Source organism: Sycon ciliatum, chromosome 11 (assembly GCF_964019385.1).
Source record: "Sycon ciliatum chromosome 11, ocSycCili1.1, whole genome shotgun sequence".
Classification (NCBI taxonomy): Eukaryota; Metazoa; Porifera; class Calcarea; order Leucosolenida; family Sycettidae; genus Sycon; species Sycon ciliatum.
Genome location: NC_088653.1, coordinates 24,696,587 through 24,719,380, shown reverse-complemented (window position 1 = coordinate 24,719,380; position 22,794 = coordinate 24,696,587). Strand labels below are relative to the sequence as shown.

At 45.1% G+C, this 22,794-nt stretch overlaps 1 protein-coding gene across 1 annotated transcript in view; it reads left to right on the top strand.

Annotated features, from left to right (window-relative positions):
• Positions 1-22,794, top strand: part of LOC135827212 (MAM and LDL-receptor class A domain-containing protein 1-like) — an 88,992-nt gene that overhangs the window by 32,763 nt on the left and 33,435 nt on the right. The window contains exons 5-8 of the mRNA XM_065339741.1: positions 5,964-6,131; positions 7,642-7,914; positions 11,135-11,206; positions 15,388-15,555. Of these exons, the coding sequence (XP_065195813.1) occupies positions 5,964-6,131; positions 7,642-7,914; positions 11,135-11,206; positions 15,388-15,555 (681 nt within the window). The remainder of the gene's footprint in view (positions 1-5,963; positions 6,132-7,641; positions 7,915-11,134; positions 11,207-15,387; positions 15,556-22,794) is intronic.

Genomic DNA, 22,794 nt, shown 5'->3' with positions numbered 1-22,794 from the left:
AGTCACCCCGACAAAAGCCCGACTGTGCTGGCGAAAGTGAAGCACGAACATGATTTTAAAATTGTCATATACAACACGTTTGATAAAGTAGAGAGCAATGAGATAGGGTGATAGTTGCTGGCGGTGGTGCGTGGTCCTCTATTTTTGTAGGTGGCTACGACTAACACAGTTTTCCACATGTCTGGGAATTTCCCTTCGCAAAATAACATAATTATCCAAGATAATTGACACAGGATAGGCAACAGACGGAGCAAGAGCTATCCACAAACGAACACACATCAACAAACGTAAACACATCCACAAACGTACACACAATCACAAACGTCCAGTAAAAAATCCGTACGATCATGCATTACTCATACAACGAAATTTGAATGAAAAAGAAAAAGGCCCAACCCTGCCCTGCCAGTTTTTTGGACTTAGAGGGGTCGCCATGGCAAATAATAAGTAGTAAAAATGAGCGATTAAATATGGCTTTGAAAACAGTCTACATGACAATATTCAGTCAGCCATAATGGATGCCTCCACAGCGACCACAGCTGCAGATGATGCGACAGGAGTATGGGCAGAAAACATGGATCTGCTACCACGCACACACATTACACTGGCTCGTATTAGCGCTACGCTAAGACGACACCGGATGAACGCCATGGTTAGGGAGTAGGACTCACGGGTCTTCTCGGCAAAAAACACAGAGTAAAGAGCTGACGCACACTTGTACCTACTACTGTCACTACTACTACTACTACTACTACTACTACTACTACTACTACTACTACTACTACTACTACTACTACTACTACTACTACTACTACTACTACTACTACTACTACTACTACTACTACTACTACTACTACTACTACTACTACTACTACTACTACTACTACTACTACTACTACTACTACTACTACTACTACTACTACTACTACTACTACTACTACTACTACTACTACTACTACTACTACTACTACTACTACTACTACTACTACTACTACTACTACTACTACTACTACTACTACTACTACTACTACTACTACTACTACTACTACTACTACTACTACTACTACTACTACTACTACTACTACTACTACTACTACTACTACTACTACTACTACTACTACTACTACTACTACTACTACTACTACTACTACTACTACTACTACTACTACTACTACTACTACTACTACTACTACTACTACTACTACTACTACTACTACTACTACTACTACTACTACTACTACTACTACTACTACTACTACTACTACTACTACTACTACTACTACTACTACTACTACTACTACTACTACTACTACTACTACTACTACTACTACTACTACTACTACTACTACTACTACTACTACTACTACTACTACTACTACTACTACTACTACTACTACTACTACTACTACTACTACTACTACTACTACTACTACTACTACTACTACTACTACTACTACTACTACTACTACTACTACTACTACTACTACTACTACTACTACTACTACTACTACTACTACTACTACTACTACTACTACTACTACTACTACTACTACTACTACTACTACTACTACTACTACTACTACTACTACTACTACTACTACTACTACTACTACTACTACTACTACTACTACTACTACTACTACTACTACTACTACTACTACTACTACTACTACTACTACTACTACTACTACTACTACTACTACTACTACTACTACTACTACTACTACTACTACTACTACTACTACTACTACTACTACTACTACTACTACTACTACTACTACTACTACTACTACTACTACTACTACTACTACTACTACTACTACTACTACTACTACTACTACTACTACTACTACTACTACTACTACTACTACTACTACTACTACTACTACTACTACTACTACTACTACTACTACTACTACTACTACTACTACTACTACTACTACTACTACTACTACTACTACTACTACTACTACTACTACTACTACTACTACTACTACTACTACTACTCCTTTTTTGTTTTATTTTTTTATTTTTAATGGCTTTCTCTTCTTCCTCGGATGGTTTACAATTTGTATCACAATTATTTGTGGGTTCAGCAATAAAGGATGTGACTACTACTACTACTACTACTACTACTACTACTACTACTACTACTACTACTACTACTACTACTACTACTACTACTACTACTACTACTACTACTACTACTACTACTACTACTACTACTACTACTACTACTACTACTACTACTACTACTACTACTACTACTACTACTACTACTACTACTACTACTACTACTACTACTACTACTACTACTACTACTACTACTACTACTACTACTACTACTACTACTACTACTACTACTACTACTACTACTACTACTACTACTACTACTACTACTACTACTACTACTACTACTACTACTACTACTACTACTACTACTACTACTACTACTACTACTACTACTACTACTACTACTACTACTACTACTACTACTACTACTACTACTACTACTACTACTACTACTACTACTACTACTACTACTACTACTACTACTACTACTACTACTACTACTACTACTACTACTACTACTACTACTACTACTACTACTACTACTACTACTACTACTACTACTACTACTACTACTACTACTACTACTACTACTACTACTACTACTACTACTACTACTACTACTACTACTACTACTACTACTACTACTACTACTACTACTACTACTACTACTACTACTACTACTACTACCACTACCACTACCACTACCACTACCACTACCACTACCACTACCACTACCACTACCACTACCACTACCACTACCACTACCACTACCACTACCACTACCACTACCACTACCACTACCACTACCACTACCACTACCACTACCACTACCACTACCACTACCACTACCACTACCACTACCACTACCACTACCACTACCACTACCACTACCACTACCACTACCACTACCACTACCACTACCACTACCACTACCACTACCACTACCACTACCACTACCACTACCACTACCACTACCACTACCACTACCACTACCACTACCACTACCACTACCACTACCACTACCACTACCACTACCACTACCACTACCACTACCACTACCACTACCACTACCACTACCACTACCACTACCACTACCACTACCACTACCACTACCACTACCACTATTACTACCACTACCACTACCACTACCACTACCACTACCACTACCACTACCACTACCACTACTACTACAACTACTACAACTACTACTACTACTACTACTACTACTACTACTACTACTACTACTACTACTACTACTACTACTACTACTACTACTATTACTACTTTTTTTTTTTTTTTTTTACGGGCAAAATAAACACAATGAATATTTTTTCCCAAGTGTTCCAAAAACTTCAACTCAAAGTTCTAGAAAGAAAAGAAAAAAACGAAAAAACACGCAAAAAAAAACAGCATAATAATGTATACCTACTTAGGTAAACAGCAGCAAGTTCAACTTCAAGTCAATATTCCAGTCACTGTTACCGCTCGTGCACACTAAGCCGGTACCCGGGCCTCCACCACTGCCAGTGCAGCAGAGGTATCACCCACAGCCAAGGCAGGCTGGCTAGAGAGCCTTCTGCACCCACGGAGGCACATGATGCAGGACCGCAAGAGGGAAAAAGCGATCCTGCACCTGACGAAAGCCATCACATGAGAATACTGCTCCCCTCTTTTCGCCGCCAACAGAGAGGCCACTCGTTTGTAGAGGGCCGTTGCTGCCTTGCCCATGCCTCCACTCGCAGACATCACAGCCGGAACAAAAGTGGCATGCTCCACTTGTCTCACTCTCTCTTCGTAGTGCCTTCGTTTCTCTCTTTCATGTCGATGATACACAGTGGTACGTGGTGCACTACTACTACTACTACTACTACTACTACTACTACTACTACTACTACTACTACTACTACTACTACTACTACTACTACTACTACTACTACTACTACTACTACTACTACTACTACTACTACTACTACTACTACTACTACTACTACTACTACTACTACTACTACTACTACTACTACTACTACTACTACTACTACTACTACTACTACTACTACTACTACTACTACTACTACTACTACTACTACTACTACTACTACTACTACTACTACTACTACTACTACTACTACTACTACTACTACTACTACTACTACTACTACTACTACTACTACTACTACTACTACTACTACTACTACTACTACTACTACTACTACTACTACTACTACTACTACTACTACTACTACTACTACTACTACTACTACTACTACTACTACTACTACTACTACTACTACTACTACTACTACTACTACTACTACTACTACTACTACTACTACTACTACTACTACTACTACTACTACTACTACTACTACTACTACTACTACTACTACTACTACTACTACTACTACTACTACTACTACTACTACTACTACTACTACTACTACTACTACTACTACTACTACTACTACTACTACTACTACTACTACTACTACTACTACTACTACTACTACTACTACTACTACTACTACTACTACTACTACTACTACTACTACTACTACTACTACTACTACTACTACTACTACTACTACTACTACTACTACTACTACTACTACTACTACTACTACTACTACTACTACTACTACTACTACTACTACTACTACTACTACTACTACTACTACTACTACTACTACTACTACTACTACTACTACTACTACTACTACTACTACTACTACTACTACTACTACTACTACTACTACTACTACTACTACTACTACTACTACTACTACTACTACTACTACTACTACTACTACTACTACTACTACTACTACTACTACTACTACTACTACTACTACTACTACTACTACTACTACTACTACTACTACTACTACTACTACTACTACTACTACTACTACTACTACTACTACTACTACTACTACTACTACTACTACTACTACTACTACTACTACTACTACTACTACTACTACTACTACTACTACTACTACTACTACTACTACTACTACTACTACTACTACTACTACTACTACTACTACTACTACTACTACTACTACTACTACTCCTACTCCTACTCCTACTCCTACTGCTACTGCTACTGCTACTGCTACTGCTACTGCTACTGCTACTGCTACTGCTACTGCTACTGCTACTGCTACTGCTACTGCTACTGCTACTGCTACTGCTACTGCTACTGCTACTGCTACTGCTACTGCTACTGCTACTGCTACTGCTACTGCTACTGCTACTACAACTCCTACAACTACTACAACTACTACTACAACTACTAAAAAGTGGCTTAGCGTGTTGCCAACAAATCGAGAAAATAAAGAAAACGTCACTGTTGGCAACATTCTACTCCAGCGCGACCGTGAAAATGCTTCACTTTCAAGTTTGCTGCGAACCACAGTCAGTTGGGAACTCTTGGCCTGGCATGAGGGAAGCATGTATGCAACCAGTGGGATTTTAGGTTTTTTCCACTGTGGGGTGGGTCTGATCTACTCACCACCCATCGCTTCAGGAGCTGCATCTGGGCCTTGATTCATAGAGGATAGTGGCACTCGTACGGATGTGGAAATCGCGGGCCCCCAGCCGAGTCTCACGCCAACTGTAAATGTTTCATTGAAGTGCAGAGTGTTTCATGTTTGGAGAGAATCCTAACCAGATATGACAAAATGTACAAGACTGAGGTTGGACATGATGTTGGTTGTTCCAATGAGGAACACATACTTGTTGCCGACCTTGACACTTGACTGACTCACGACAGCCATTAGGAGTTTATGAGGAATGACTAATACAGCCGAAGTCGTAACATCTAAGGCCGAGATTGGATTGGGATAATTTACTTTCTTGTTCTTCTTCTCTGTTGACCTTATGTCTAGCTCTCAAATGCCGGGTACCAGTTATACAAAATGGTATGAGTAATGCTTCACTCGTTCAATATGGCGCTACTGTACAGTTTACATGTGATCATACATACTTTCTGTGGGGGAATCCATCAGCTACATGCAACGGCAATGATACATTGAGCTCAGTGCCGATATGCTATAGTAAGTGTAAATTACTTTCTTTTCCAAGCACTGGAAAACCTGGTGTAAGCGACCTCTTGGTTTAGCGACCATGTGCTCTTCACAACCGCTTTTCCATGCACCAACAGTTCTACACAGACGCTGTGGGACCTGGTTCTAAAGACCACCTGGCTTCAATGACCGGTTTTGTTTGCACCATGGGGTGGTCATTTAAACCAGGTTTTACTTCAAAGCTAGCTAATACATGAGCTGCGATCAGATTAAACCAACCAGTAGCTTTTGCCCAAAAGTAGAGCAATCCTGTTTTGTAGAGTTGCGCCGAACTGGTCGTTTTCAAAGAAGAAAGGAGAGAGATGCTTGCTGATTCGAGTGTCTCGTGTAATCCCAATGCGGCTCAACATCAGGTCCAGATCATGTGGCCTTGAGGTTTGGTACTTCGCCTCAAGAAGGCTCCAACATCCGATGCTGTGCGCGCCGTGTGGCACTCTGCTTTTCGTCAGGCGCACAAAAAGAAAGCGTGAAGCTTTTTAAAATTGTGAAGGGGGGAGGCTGTTGGGTGGAGTTGGTATGAAAATGTCCGTTATTGTAACAAGCGCTGAATTGGCCCCGTTAACCCTGAGTGTACCAGCACAGAACGAATGTGTGAGACGATAGCGCATGCCTGGTGTCACGGTGTGAAAGCCCAACGCACTTTTAAGTCATGTGCAAAGCAAAAGGAATTGATCCTGTATGCCTGTGCCTTTCACAATCAGCAGAAACACTGATATTGACTAAAATTGTTGAAATTGAATATTAATTTTACTGCATGACTGGACTGATGTCATCATGTACTATGGCACTGCTGGTTTACTTGCATTTTAGCTGTTTGGCCGGAATGGATACTGCTCTGCGGACTTTGGTGAACTTTACCTGCGCTCGTGGTACAGCGGAAAAGGAACATACATACATGTGTATATTGTACCCGGTTTGAAAGTCGAGAGACGACTTTCGTGACTTGGAAAAGGAATAGAGAGCTTCAAAGTCCGTCTCTAGCTGATTTTCCGAGTGCTCCTGGTGTATTTTGATGGTAATAGAAACTTGTCAGACCAAAGTCAACGCGGCGTTAGGCGTACAGTTTTCTTGTGGATGTTTTTAGTTGTTTCATTTCGTATTTATGCCAGTGTTGTGATGGTAAAGTGGAGAGGATGACTCTCTTCCTCTAGACTTCATTCGGCCACCTTTGCTTCGTTCTCAGTGAAAAGACACGCTGGAAAGGTCGATTTACAAAAGTATGTTGATTTTCAATGTACCTGATGACATTCCATTATTAACTGTGTTAGTTTAGATGTGAATTGACTAACCCCGAAGCCCCCCCCCCCCTCCCTCAATCCACTGAATTCACATACATGTATGATCGCACGTGTGATCAGCCATGCCCCCCCCCCCCCACACACACAGACGCACACCCAGGTGGTTTTTGCAGGATCCTTGCACACATGGTTTTTGTTCTCATGGTCTGTGTTTGTACCTGATCTCTTTTTTATGACTGAAGGGCTGACCGGCATAAGAATTTGCAGGCCTCCAAACATTATCACACGGATAACTGAGAGGCTATTCAATTACACTTCAGCACAAGCACTGTGTAGCAGTCACAATGGCACAATTCTCTCTGACGCGTCGTTCCACGATGGGTGCTCAATTGGCTTGACAAACCATAACAGAAAGGCGTGGAGAGGATTACCTCTCAAGAATAACAAGGCGTGGACTACAAATGGTATTCAAATAGTAGACCTGTCCTTCCGTTTACGCGTAGTGTGCGAGATACGTAAGTCTATCTTCATTCAGTTTAGAAGAGAGACTTCTTTCTTTACACATACAAGCTCATAGAAGAGCTGATAACGTGGTTATAAAACCCTTTACGAGCCGTAAATAGGATAAATGCATTGCATTTGAGGCATTGGATTGTGACAGAGTTGGAGAACGGCAACTGGCGGAGCAGAAACCTCAACATCAGGAAACACCATCACCCGAATCATCGCGTCCACGCACACCGAACAAAAGAAAAGAGAGCACGAAGTCGAAATGCAGGAGCCGGGCTTCCTTTGCTTCCTGTTGTTGTTGTTGTTTCAAATCTTTATTCTCACGATGGCCTGTGGCCAATAAAAGATAATAATTATAGTAAGATTAGTATCATGGCTAGCAGTGATCAAACTAGATGTACAGGTGAGCGTTGCTCGTGCACGAGCAGATTGATTTGAGCAACATGGTTGATATATTTTGCTTAAACAAAGCTGGTGATTGAATTTCGCGTAACGTTGATGAGAGGCCATGGAAATAATGGAGAGATTTGTACAGAGGGGAACCCAGGCAGTGGTCGGTTCTTGCAGTTGGCAAATGGCAAGTGCGAGTGTACCGAAAGCTAAAGCCTGTATTGGCACGATTTGGGGTTGCAAGCATTAGAGAATGAGTCGGGCGAAATTGTGGTGGATGGAGTGAGAAAACGCTATGTGAGCGCATTCCCTCCCTGGAGGAACATGATTGTAAAATGCTCGTGCTGAAACTTCATGCCCATTCCCTCGCAATGTATAGTTGGAATATATCGTCCTCCTAGGCATCCAGTGCTCATGTTCACCCAATGCTTAGAACGCCTGCTCATGATAGAAACTGTATTTTAGCTGGAGATTTCAATGCACGTCATTCCCAAAGGACACCTTCAGACCCTAACGATACAGCCGGACACCGAGCCCTTCTCACACTCTTTACCACCTACGACCTCTGTGTAGTAAATACTGAACATGGTACAAGGCCCACACCAACCTCGAATTCACTCCTTGACCTGACTGTAACCAATCGGCGAGACCTCCCATCCACATCTAAGATTCTCTCACCTGTTGCTGATCACTGTCTGGTCATCACGTCCATCTCTCTGTACCCACATCACGTGAGCTAGTCACCAGTAGTAAGGAAAGCAAGTGGATCCGGGATATGCGGTGCATTAACCACTCCTTGTTCACCACACTTCTTCTGAGATATCCTCCACTTGAAAGAATCCAGGGTGATGTGCATATCGACTACGTTTGGACTGTTTGGTACAACCATGTTATGGCTCTGTTCGACAAGTGCATGATATGGCGGCTCATTACTACAGGGCACAGGAACAAAAAACCCTGGAACAATGCCCATCTACAGAAGCTGAAATCAAGGCAGAATAGACTATATCGACAGTTTCTGAAATATCCCCAAGAGGATCAATTGCTCTTGCTGACACATCAAATGGCTGAGTGCAATGACTAGAAGCTGAAGTTAGACGGTGTTTTTCCTCGACTTTAAGAAACCTTTTGATCGTGTGGATCATCAAGCATTGCAAAATGCATTAAAGAAATTGCTGATAGGCCAGAAGTCGCCTGGCTCCAAAGCTTCTTATCTTAGCGGAAGCTGTCTGTAAGGTTGGAAGGACAGTATTCCTAAGCCAAGGTCCTCACCCGTGGAGTTCCGCAGGGATCGCATCTTGCGCCAATCATCTTCTTATTATTTGTTAATTCCCTGCCCTCATTAATCACCTACTGCACCCCATGCTTCTTTGCTGACGATGTCACCCTCCTGTATGTACATGATAACAAGAATTCCCTGCAGTGGACTCAATCTCATGTAGGGAGCGACATTTATGCCTACCAGCTATAGGCCAGCAACGTTGGTGGAGAGTTCTCACCAGCCAAAACGACTCAGATCCGTAACTACAGTAACGACCACCCTATCCGGCTCGCTTCCCAACCTATCACCATCGTTGAAGCTGCGAAGCATCTTGGAGTGTATTTAACACCCGACCAGTCCAACACCATCCACCTTCAGACCATCCTGAAAACCTCCCAACGTCGTGTTAATCTGCTATGCTTCATGGGACCGCATCTTGCCTCCACAGCCTTTCTACTTCTATATAAAGGTTTTGTCCGACCCGCCCTGGAACACGCCACCTCGGCCTGGACCTGTGCCATCACCAAAGCTGAGCTGGAGCGTTTAAATATTTTACAAGCCAAAGTAGCTAGGAAGTATTTGCTACGTAAAAAAGTCAGTGTAGATTGATGCGAAAAGAAATCCCAGTTAAAAACCCTTTGTGACTTAGAGTCGTTGCACTTTCGCAGACAAATATCAGCTCTTGTTACTCTATTTAACCTGACACATATATCTCCCGGACATCTTCAACATTTTCACCTTTCACTGTCTTCAAGTCCAAGAAGATCAAACAAACAAAAAACAAAACAAAATTCATGGTTCGCGTGAGACTCGGTTTCTCTATATAGAGGCCAAGTTTTCCGCATCCGTAGGAACGCCACCACCCTTCAAGGAACAAGGCGCAGATGCAGCTCCTAAAGCGGTGGGAGGTGAGTAGATCAGCACACCAGCATGTGGTCAAAGACCGAAAATCCCATTCACTGCATCCATGTTTTCCTAGTGCCAGGCCACGAGTTCCCAATTAACTGTGGGTCGCAGCTTGGCTGGGAAAAATCCTTCCGCTTCCAAGCAGGACTTGAACCTGGTACCCTCTGTTTCTCAATCATGGTCTTAGACCATCTCACTATGCGCGCAACAAACTTAACATCAATTATCACGATGTTCATTTTTCTTCCCTCTTTTCCAACAAAGCCGCAATCCTATGGAATTGCCTACCGCCTTCTTTTACCTCTATCACCAGCCTCCTGAATTCCAGTATTCTCCCTATCAGCATTTTCGCCGATACATTCATTCCACTGACGGTATCCCAACTCCTTACTTACCAGTTGTTGTATGCCTAGATCTATTTCCTTAGCCTATCCTTGATTAACTGCTCCCTCTACATAAAGTTGTCATTTCATTCTTCTTGCAGGAGATCCCCTCGACAGGCGCAAAGCCTTTGGAAAATCCTTAAAATATAAATAATACAAAATACAAATAATTAATATATATGGTCTTGATGAACTGTTAGTCATAACTCGTAACATAGTATTATTTCTTTTCTCTTAAAACGATTGGATCAATGACCTACTTCTATTGTCTGCCCATATTTTTAGCCTGCCTTCCTCGACAAAATGATCAAATGGAGTCTAAAACAATGGCTGATGATATCTCTTGTCGATATGATGGTAAGCACTGTGAAGCAGAACCAGTGTGCGGAAGCACACAAAGGCAAGCAAACATATTCAGGGGTTGGATTCTTGATAATCACTAGGATCTTTACAAATACCCAAACTGATTTTAAATCAGTATAATTATATTGCTCCTCGAGGAGCCGAGGAGCTTGATTTTAAGGTAGCTCGGGCCGTTATCGCGAAAAATATCGGCGGTCAAAACCACTTTCTGTCCGATTTTTGTCCAAAGTTTCAAGCATCATGAGGGCAAGCTGTTACTCCCAAAATTTCGCTAGTGTGCAAGCCACGTTATTATGTCAGGAAATAATAACTTTTGCAAACAGGAAATCGCTTTTCATTTGTTTCAATTTGGCAGGCTTGCACATGTACTAAACTATGATATAAGTACATTTCAATTCTTTCTTTGGAATTCAGGACCACTAGTATCACACATTGTTTAGGCAAATCCACTGGAATCAATTACGAGAGATGATCATTTCTTCGCATATTTCTGTAAACAGTGGGTAAACGAGTCCAATGAGCTAACATCATTTTGACATAACTGCATGATACTGATGTAGTGCGATGCAACTAGCAAGAAAATTTCAATCATTTTCGGGCCAACTTTGCAAAATTTAAATTTCAAAGCATTCTGGGCACCGTATCGTATCGGGGTTCAGAATACCAGTTTCATCTCCAAACGCAGAAGCCTGTACTTTCAGCCAGTGTATCTTTTGGCATATAAAGCTACTCTGACATGCTCTGATACTATGGGAATTACTAACATGATTACATGAAGCAACAGATGGAAGTTGGAAGCATTTTATTGTCCTCAATGCACACCTGTCTCTTTCTTAGAGAACGCCTTGTTCGGGCTATTTCGAAGGGCCATAACCCCTCCAAAGTGCCCCATTACGTACCCTAATACCTGTACAGTCGTCCCTCTCTAATCCGGCACTTGTTTATCCGGAACCCTTGCCAACCGGCGCACTTTCTGACGAAACCGATTTTTTTCGTTCAATTCCTGCATCTTTTAAAATCCGGCACTTGAATTCTGACTCTGGCAGTGACTTTTTGAAACGAATCGCTCAAACTGCACGTAGTTTGATTTCATAATCCGGCAGTCGTAAATCGCGTACCGTACAGGTGCTTTCCTTGCCAGGCCAGGCTAGGCCGGTCTGGTCAGTGCCGCGCGTGCGCGGGGCAACTTCAGAGTACAGTTCAGTTGACAACTGTACTCGACCTCGCACGGGAAAGTTCAGTTCGGTTGGTTGTTAGGACTTTTCCGAACCCTAACTCAATTTATACAAAGAGAAGGACCAAGGAACTACAAGTTACACTATAATGTCCACTAACATCACCAGTTACTAAACAATCAGCTTATGCGATAACATTGCACGACACTGACCGACGGTACTGACGTTCTACAACTAACTACAACGTTCGACCTGCATGATGTCGACTGCTTGCGTGGCCTTCTCAAGAGGGTCAATGTTGTCCAGGAGACAACGGCTAAGCAGTCAACCATACTTTCTTATTCTAGCAAGGAGTAGTGTCCTGCCAATTTTCAGGTGTGTGTGTGTGTGCGTGTGTGTGCAAGAGTACATGTGAACATGTTCTCTGTTTTACTTTATCACTTTATCACTCTGTATATTCCTCGAGAAAAGTTGAGAATATAAAGCTGTGCACCAAATACTTGGGTCGACACGGAAAAACTCTGCGTTTTGACGTATGATACATGCATGCAATTGGGTAGGGCCGGGTCAGAGGGCAGGATTTCTTAACCCATCACCCTCGTCAATCCAGCAGAAAACGCCGTAGCAAAAGGTGCCGGATTAGAGAGGGACGACTGTATTGATTTTCTCATTCTGGACACTCATAGCATTGCAAAAAAAAGGTGTCAAACTGGTGAATTTTCGGAAAAAGTATTTCGGCATGAGCCACCTTAAAAACTTCTCTTTGCTTTTCGTTTTCACACTCCGGGAACCACTCGTCTTCCTTGTCAATGGTATCTTCCAGCATAGTCTAGGAGCCAAGTCAGCAAAAGTCCAAGGAATAAGAAGTTAGTGTGACACCCTGTCCAGGAAGGATTTTTTGATGGATTTGGAATGGCATAACAACCAGCAAATGACACCTGAAAACCAGAATGTGCCAAAGTTGTCCGTTCAAGAGTTATGACATGCAATATGGGTCAAATAGATAATAAATGGCTGTCAAAGTCATAAGTGAAGATAGAAGTTCCCAAAACTGCCTTCAAAATAAGTGAAGATAGAAGTTCCTGAGGAGTCTTGTTGGGATGTCGTCAAACCCAGGGGATTTGCAAGGATTAAGGGCTCCTAGGAGCTGTTCTACCTCGGCGGGTGTGGTTGTGCTTTGGGCAAGCTCTCTCTCGCCGGATGTTGGTAGAAGGATGTCGGGGACTGGCTCGTTGTCAACTGAGACGGACTTCTTGCTTTCTGAAATGAAGAAGCTGTTGAATGCTTCTGCCTGATCTAAGTTCGATGTGAGCTTCCTGAGCTTCCTGCCATCATGGTTCAAAGCTGGCATTTCCTTTCTTGGTGAAATTCGAAGGGTCTTCATAAGTTTGTAGAGGTTTGGGCGGTTTGTATGGGTTTGGTCACATTGGTTGTCGGCATTGGCTGGTTTATGACCGAATTTGGACTTGGCACTGCGGAGAAGAGTTGTTGTCTTGTTTCGCCAAGTTGTGAACTGGTCCCAGTCTTCAGCCGTCCGTGTCCGGACGTATTTCCTGTTTAACCTGTGCTTTGTACGGATATTATTTAGCAGATCAGGCGTCATCCATGGGCGTTTTGGAGACACTGCAGATGATCTAGTCAACCGGAGTTGAGTGCAGAACTGGTGTGCGGTGCGAAGTAGAGTGTCACGCCAGAGCGACCACAGTTCGGTCAGCGAATATGACGGCAAGTCAATGTCGGGTGGCAGCAGTTGAGTATACGCTAGCGCTTCTCTCAGGGCGCCAACGTTCTCTGAACTCCAGTTCCAGGTCCAAGGTGGCAGGTGTAATGGGTAGCCGAGTGGTAGGCGCGGTGTAATCAACAACAGTTCATTTTATTCTTCTCTTCTCTCAGGCACACACCTGGGATATAATTATTAGTGAAAGAAGAAGCGGCAAAATAACTGACTTTCTCTCCGGTGCACACCTGGAGGTTGAATAGCTCGTTTTTATCAAAATCTCATCTTCATCAAAACAGAAATGCGCAGCCGCTTTTATGCAGCAGACGACGTACGCTTACATACGGAGATACACTAAATATACATCAGGCAAAGCTCCGTATAAGTTCCGTACTACTTCCGTATTGGTCGGGCAGGGATACTACACCCTCCCTTCCTACAGATAATCACGCCCTCGTGATTTTCAAAAAATTAGTGAAGATTTATGAACACAGCGTCAACCGGAAGATGGCAAATTATATCGGAAATGATAACGTTTAGAGTAGACAGAAGAAATGAACTGAATGCATGTAGGGCGATAGTGTGGGTTCGAATCCCAGGTAATGCCTGAAAAAATAGGAAAATTGAAAAATTTATAACATCCCTATTCTTTTTTTGCCATCATCAAGGCGGTAGATGGTGTCGTATTACCCTCGACCGCACCTGTCCCGTTCCTGTTCCTTACCGTACCGTACAATCAAAGACGGCTGGCCACAATGCATATTCAAATAGGGCTTTCAAATACAAGATCATAATGTGAAGCAATTTGGAAGAATTAGTATTTATGCGAAGTGTACCGGGGTTCCGGGGATGCATGCAGGGCGATAGTGCGGGTTCGAATCCCAGGTTATGTCTAAAAACAAAAAGTAGAAATTTATAAGAATTTATAACATCCCTATGCTTTTTTTGTCTAGGTCATCAAGGCAAAAAAGCATGACGTAGGGCCCTGAGCTTCCAAGCTCTCTCGTTATATTATATTCTTCTTCTTCTTCTTCTTCTTCTTCTCTGTTGCCCTTACCCACCTTACCCATGAAGGGTAGTGGTGCTCCTACGGATGCGGACAACTCGGGCCTCCAGCCCAGCCTCACGCAAACTGTGAATGTTTTCATTGAAGTGCAGAGGGTTTCATGTTTGGAGAGGCTGCTCGCCAGACATGTCGAAAATGTTCTAAGACCAAGGTTGAAATAGTGGTAATTTCTTTTCTTGTTCTTGTTCTTGTTCTTCTCTGCTGACCTTATGTCCAGCTCTCAACTGCAGTGTACCAGAAATACCAAATGGTATGAGTAATGCTTCACTCGTTCAATATGGCGCTACTGTTCAGTTTACATGTGATCATACATCCTTTCTGTGGGGGAATCCATCAGCTACATGCAACAGTAATGGTACATTGAGCTCAGTGCCGATATGTTATAGTAAGTGTAAAATACTTTCTTTTCCAAGCACTGGAAAACCTGGTGTAAGCGACCTCTTGGTTTAGCGACCATGTGCTCTTCACAACCACTTTTCCATGCACCAACAGTTCTACACAGACGCTGTGGGACCTGGTTCTAAAGACCACCTGGCTTCAATGACCGGTTTTGTTTGCACCATGGGGTGGTCATTTAAACCAGGTTTTACTGCAAAGCTAGCTAATACATGAGCTGTGATCAGATTAAACCAACCAGTTGCTTTTGCCCAAAAGTAGAGCAATCCTGTTTTGTAGAGTTGCGCCGAACTGGTCGTTTTCAAAGAAGAAAGGAGAGGGATCCTTGCTGATTCGAGTGTCTCGTGAAATCCCAATGCGGCTCACCATCAGGTCCAGATCATGTGGCCTTGAGGTTTGGTACTTCGCCTCAAGAAGGCTCCAACATCTAATGCTGTGCGCCCGGTGTGGCACTCTGCTTTTCGTCAGGCGCACAAAAAGAAAGCGTGAAGCGTTTTAAAATTGTGAAGGGGGGAGGCTGTTGGGTGGAGTTGGTATGAAAATGTCCGTTGTTGTAACAAGCGCTGAATTGACGCCGTAAACCCTGAGTGTACCAGCACAGAACGAATGTGTGAGACGATAGCGCATGCCTGGTGTCATGGTGTGCAAGCCCAACGCACTTTTAAGTCATGTGCAAAGCAAAAGGAATTGATTCTGTATGCCTGTGCCTTTCACAAACAGCAGAAACACTGAAATTGACTAAAATTGTTGAAATTGAATATTAATTTTACTGCATGACTGGACTGATGTCATCATGTACTATGGCACTGCTGGTTTACCTGCATTTTAGCTGTTTGGCCGGAATGGATGCTGCTCTGCGGACTTTGGTGAACTTTACCTGCGCTTGTGGTACAGCAGAAAAGGAACATACATACATGTGTGTTTTGTTCCCGCATTTTTCCACTGCTCCATACATTCTTATGGTAGTGAAGTGTGAACTTGAGGCGATTTGAAAAAAAGGACACTGATATGGCGTTGCCTTTTTGTCTCAAACAAAGACGCATTATTGCGACGAACGGGGATAACACTTACAGTCAACATGCGGGCAGTCTCACTCAGCTTCTGATGGGCAGGTGACAGGCACGCACTGCCTTTGAGCGTGATTTGAGACGAGGAGAAGTGGAAAAAGCTATGAAACGACCCGTGCAGCAGCTGTCCAGATCGTACCTTTTGAGCTCTTCCTCCAGCAACGATAGTGGCGAGGAGGATGTGTAACTTGCTTGAATTTTCGACTGAGTTGCTTACTGACATGTAAATAATCATTTATGTAGTGCTTTGTGATCGTGGCTTGCTTCAAATATTCGTAATTCTTTCCTGAGACAAGTGTAAAGATAAGCGCCAATTTTAACTGGGCGGACTAAGTACTACTACTACTACTACTACTACTACTACTACTACTACTACTACTACTACTACTACTACTACTACTACTACTACTACTACTACTACTACTACTACTACTACTACTACTACTACTACTACTACTACTACTACTACTACTACTACTACTACTACTACTACTACTACTACTACTACTACTACTACTACTACTACTACTACTACTACTACTACTACTACTACTACTACTACTACTACTACTACTACTACTACTACTACTACTACTACTACTACTACTACTACTACTACTACTACTACTACTACTACTACTACTACTACTACTACTACTACTACTACTACTACTACTACTACTACTACTACTACTACTACTACTACTACTACTACTACTACTACTACTACTACTACTACTACTACTACTACTACTACTACTACTACTACTACTACTACTACTACTACTACTACTACTACTACTACTACTACTACTACTACTACTACTACTACTACTACTACTACTACTACTACTACTACTACTACTACTAGTCACATCCTTTATTGCTGAACCCACAAATAATTGTGATACAAATTGTAAACCATCCGAGGAAGGAGAGAAAGCCATTAAAAATAAAAAATAAAACAAAAAAGGTTATTGTACCATGCCAAACGGCTATTATTAAGTCATGGACCAATTGTAATACATGACGTAGTATAGTAGTCAAGCACCTACAAAATACTTTGCAGGATAATATTTAAATTGCCTAGCATGCCTACAAATCCGCAGAGCATGCCAATGTTAAATAGGCCAACATATGAATACCGAAGGCGGTTACATGGACAGAAGGCGACATTGGTCGAGAAAAGATGGGCCTATTCTCTTCCTCAAGTAAGACGCTCTGCAACCACGGAGGCACGTGATTGACCACCTCAGCAAAACAAATGCAATTTTGCAGCGTAGCTGTGCCATCACAACAGCGTACTGGAGGTCACTATGCTTACTACTACTACTACTACTACTACTACTACTACTACTACTACTACTACTACTACTACTACTACTACTACTACTACTACTACTACTACTACTACTACTACTACTACTACTACTACTACTACTACTACTACTACTACTACTACTACTACTACTACTACTACTACTACTACTACTACTACTACTACTACTACTACTACTACTACTACTACTACTACTACTACTACTACTACTACTACTACTACTACTACTACTACTACTACTACTACTACTACTACTACTACTACTACTACTACTACTACTACTACTACTACTACTACTACTACTACTACTACTACTACTACTACTACTACTACTACTACTACTACTACTACTACTACTACTACTACTACTACTACTACTACTACTACTACTACTACTACTACTACTACTACTACTACTACTACTACTACTACTACTACTACTACTACTACTACTACTACTACTACTACTACTACTACTACTACTACTACTACTACTACTACTACTACTACTACTACTACTACTACTACTACTACTACTACTACTACTACTACTACTACTACTACTACTACTACTACTACTACTACTACTACTACTACTACTACTACTACTACTACTACTACTACTACTACTACTACTACTACTACTACTACTACTACTACTACTACTACTACTACTACTACTACTACTACTACTACTACTACTACTACTACTACTACTACTACTACTACTACTACTACTACTACTACTACTACTACTACTACTACTACTACTACTACTACTACTACTACTACTACTACTACTACTACTACTACTACTACTACTACTACTACTACTACTACTACTACTACTACTACTACTACTACTACTACTACTACTACTACTACTACTACTACTACTACTACTACTACTACTACTACTACTACTACTACTACTACTACTACTACTACTACTACTACTACTACTACTACTACTACTACTACTACTACTACTACTACTACTACTCCTGCTGCTGCTGCTGCTGCTGCTGCTGCTGCTGCTGCTGCTGCTGCTGCTGCTGCTGCTGCTGCTGCTGCTGCTGCTGCTGCTGCTGCTGCTGCTGCTGCTGCTGCTGCTGCTGCTGCTGCTGCTGCTGCTGCTGCTGCTGCTGCTGCTGCTGCTGCTGCTGCTGCTGCTGCTGCTGCTGCTGCTGCTGCTGCTGCTGCTGCTGCTGCTGCTGCTGCTGCTGCTGCTGCTGCTGCTGCTGCTGCTGCTGCTGCTGCTGCTGCTGCTGCTGCTGCTGCTGCTGCTGCTGCTGCTGCTGCTGCTGCTGCTGCTGCTGCTGCTGCTGCTGCTGCTGCTGCTGCTGCTGCTGCTGCTGCTGCTGCTGCTGCTGCTGCTGCTGCTGCTGCTGCTGCTGCTGCTGCTGCTGCTGCTGCTGCTGCTGCTGCTGCTGCTGCTGCTGCTGCTGCTGCTGCTGCTGCTGCTGCTGCTGCTGCTGCTGCTGCTGCTGCTGCTGCTGCTGCTGCTGCTGCTGCTGCTGCTGCTGCTGCTGCTGCTGCTGCTGCTGCTGCTGCTGCTGCTGCTGCTGCTGCTGCTGCTGCTGCTGCTGCTGCTGCTGCTGCTGCTGCTGCTGCTGCTGCTGCTGCTGCTGCTGCTGCTGCTGCTGCTGCTGCTGCTGCTGCTGCTGCTGCTGCTGCTGCTGCTGCTGCTGCTGCTGCTGCTGCTGCTGCTGCTGCTGCTGCTGCTGCTGCTGCTGCTGCTGCTGCTGCTGCTGCTGCTGCTGCTGCTGCTGCTGCTGCTGCTGCTGCTGCTGCTGCTGCTGCTGCTGCTGCTGCTGCTGCTGCTGCTGCTGCTGCTGCTGCTGCTGCTGCTGCTGCTGCTGCTGCTGCTGCTGCTGCTGCTGCTGCTGCTGCTGCTGCTGCTGCTGCTGCTGCTGCTGCTGCTGCTGCTGCTGCTGCTGCTGCTGCTGCTGCTGCTGCTGCTGCTGCTGCTGCTGCTGCTGCTGCTGCTGCTGCTGCTGCTGCTGCTGCTGCTGCTGCTGCTGCTGCTGCTGCTGCTGCTGCTGCTGCTGCTGCTGCTGCTGCTGCTGCTGCTGCTGCTGCTGCTGCTGCTGCTGCTGCTGCTGCTGCTGCTGCTGCTGCTGCTGCTGCTGCTGCTGCTGCTGCTGCTGCTGCTGCTGCTGCTGCTGCTGCTGCTGCTGCTGCTGCTGCTGCTGCTGCTGCTGCTGCTGCTGCTGCTGCTGCTGCTGCTGCTGCTGCTGCTGCTGCTGCTGCTGCTGCTGCTGCTGCTGCTGCTGCTGCTGCTGCTGCTGCTGCTGCTGCTGCTGCTGCTGCTGCTGCTGCTGCTGCTGCTGCTGCTGCTGCTGCTGCTGCTGCTGCTGCTGCTGCTGCTGCTGCTGCTGCTGCTGCTGCTGCTGCTGCTGCTGCTGCTGCTGCTGCTGCTGCTGCTGCTGCTGCTGCTGCTGCTGCTGCTGCTGCTGCTGCTGCTGCTGCTGCTGCTGCTGCTGCTGCTGCTGCTGCTGCTGCTGCTGCTGCTGCTGCTGCTGCTGCTGCTGCTGCTGCTGCTGCTGCTGCTGCTGCTGCTGCTGCTGCTGCTGCTGCTGCTGCTGCTGCTGCTGCTGCTGCTGCTGCTGCTGCTGCTGCTGCTGCTGCTGCTGCTGCTGCTGCTGCTGCTGCTGCTGCTGCTGCTGCTGCTGCTGCTGCTGCTGCTGCTGCTGCTGCTGCTGCTGCTGCTGCTGCTGCTGCTGCTGCTGCTGCTGCTGCTGCTGCTGCTGCTGCTGCTGCTGCTGCTGCTGCTGCTGCTGCTGCTGCTGCTGCTGCTGCTGCTGCTGCTGCTGCTGCTGCTGCTGCTGCTGCTGCTGCTGCTGCTGCTGCTGCTGCTGCTGCTGCTGCTGCTGCTGCTGCTGCTGCTGCTGCTGCTGCTGCTGCTGCTGCTGCTGCTGCTGCTGCTGCTGCTGCTGCTGCTGCTGCTGCTGCTGCTGCTGCTGCTGCTGCTGCTGCTGCTGCTGCTGCTGCTGCTGCTGCTGCTGCTGCTGCTGCTGCTGCTGCTGCTGCTGCTGCTGCTGCTGCTGCTGCTGCTGCTGCTGCTGCTGCTGCTGCTGCTGCTGCTGCTGCTGCTGCTGCTGCTGCTGCTGCTGCTGCTGCTGCTGCTGCTGCTGCTGCTGCTGCTGCTGCTGCTGCTGCTGCTGCTGCTGCTGCTGCTGCTGCTGCTGCTGCTGCTGCTGCTGCTGCTGCTGCTGCTGCTGCTGCTGCTGCTGCTGCTGCTGCTGCTGCTGCTGCTGCTGCTGCTGCTGCTGCTGCTGCTGCTGCTGCTGCTGCTGCTGCTGCTGCTGCTGCTGCTGCTGCTGCTGCTGCTGCTGCTGCTGCTGCTGCTGCTGCTGCTGCTGCTGCTGCTGCTGCTGCTGCTGCTGCTGCTGCTGCTGCTGCTGCTGCTGCTGCTGCTGCTGCTGCTGCTGCTGCTGCTGCTGCTGCTGCTGCTGCTGCTGCTGCTGCTGCTGCTGCTGCTGCTGCTGCTGCTGCTGCTGCTGCTGCTGCTGCTGCTGCTGCTGCTGCTGCTGCTGCTACTACTACTACTACTACTACTACTACTACTACTACTACTACTACTACTACTACTACTACTACTACTACTACTACTGAGAACGTTGACTTTATTTGATAACAAACTGGGTGCCGGAATGAAGAATTCAAAAAACGGAAGCAAAGAAAGCAATGGTGACAAATCCAATCAAGTATATCGTAGATAGGAAAATCAAATCAAATAAATCGGAAAATCCAATAAGAAAATAAAATAAAAGAATCAAGTCAACTATCGAATACCAAAACAAAGAGTAAACCCGCATCCGCAAACACAATCACAGCAGCACCGTTTACCCAACTCATCCAACAACCCAGACAAAAGAAAACCAGATAAGGTACACAAAGAAAACGGGCAAGTCAACCATCAAATCATGACCAACATATAATAGCAAAATTGCTACAACAAAAATACAGACAATATCATGAAACAGTTAGGTCAGGCATGCTAAACAGCCAGGTGGGCACGGGCCCTACACTCCACCACAAAACCGCCGTGACCAGCACCCATGAGCCTTCGGCGATACGAGTGCCGTGACCCCCGCAGACAAGTTATTTGCCAGCGAATCAGGCACACACTGATCCGGGCACGAAGCTGGCGCATGATCAGTGAGTAGGGGAGATCACGGTTCCTCTCACTGATTTGAGCTGCTAACGACTTCAGGAATATTGACGCCTCCGGCGCACACTGCCCATTGGTGGCGAAAACCAACGGCGTGAACGAACCGCGGTCGACGTTGTTGATCCGGCTCGAGTACTGGCGCTTCTTCTGCCTCTCGTTGTCAGACAACTGGCTCGCTACTCCCGAACGCGACAGCAAAGACGGCCTTGGGTGGGTAACCCGAACATCAAAGAAGGCGTTTTGCTGTCGCGTCCAGAAACCGCGAGCCCGTATGTCTGCACGAGCGGCATCAGCTCTAATACCTGAGACCGTCTCACCATCGAGAGGCAGCAGAACAGGCTCCAACTCGACATCATACGCCACCTCGGACATGGCACTAGCCAGCAGGTCCCGAACCTCGTTGTGACGTTGCGTTGGGTACCCGCCACAGGGGCATGTCATAGCGTGGTGGCTTGTCATGTCTTTGCCACACACGCATGATGCTGGCAAACCTTCCAAGGGAAGGCCATATCGTAGGCCCACAGCATCACGGAAATCCGTCCTGCTGAAAACGGTCCCAGGCATTGTAGTCGCAGGTGGAGTCGTCAACCAACTTGAGACGCCATCTTCACCTGCGACCTCTACCAGTAGCCGTTGCGTGGGCGG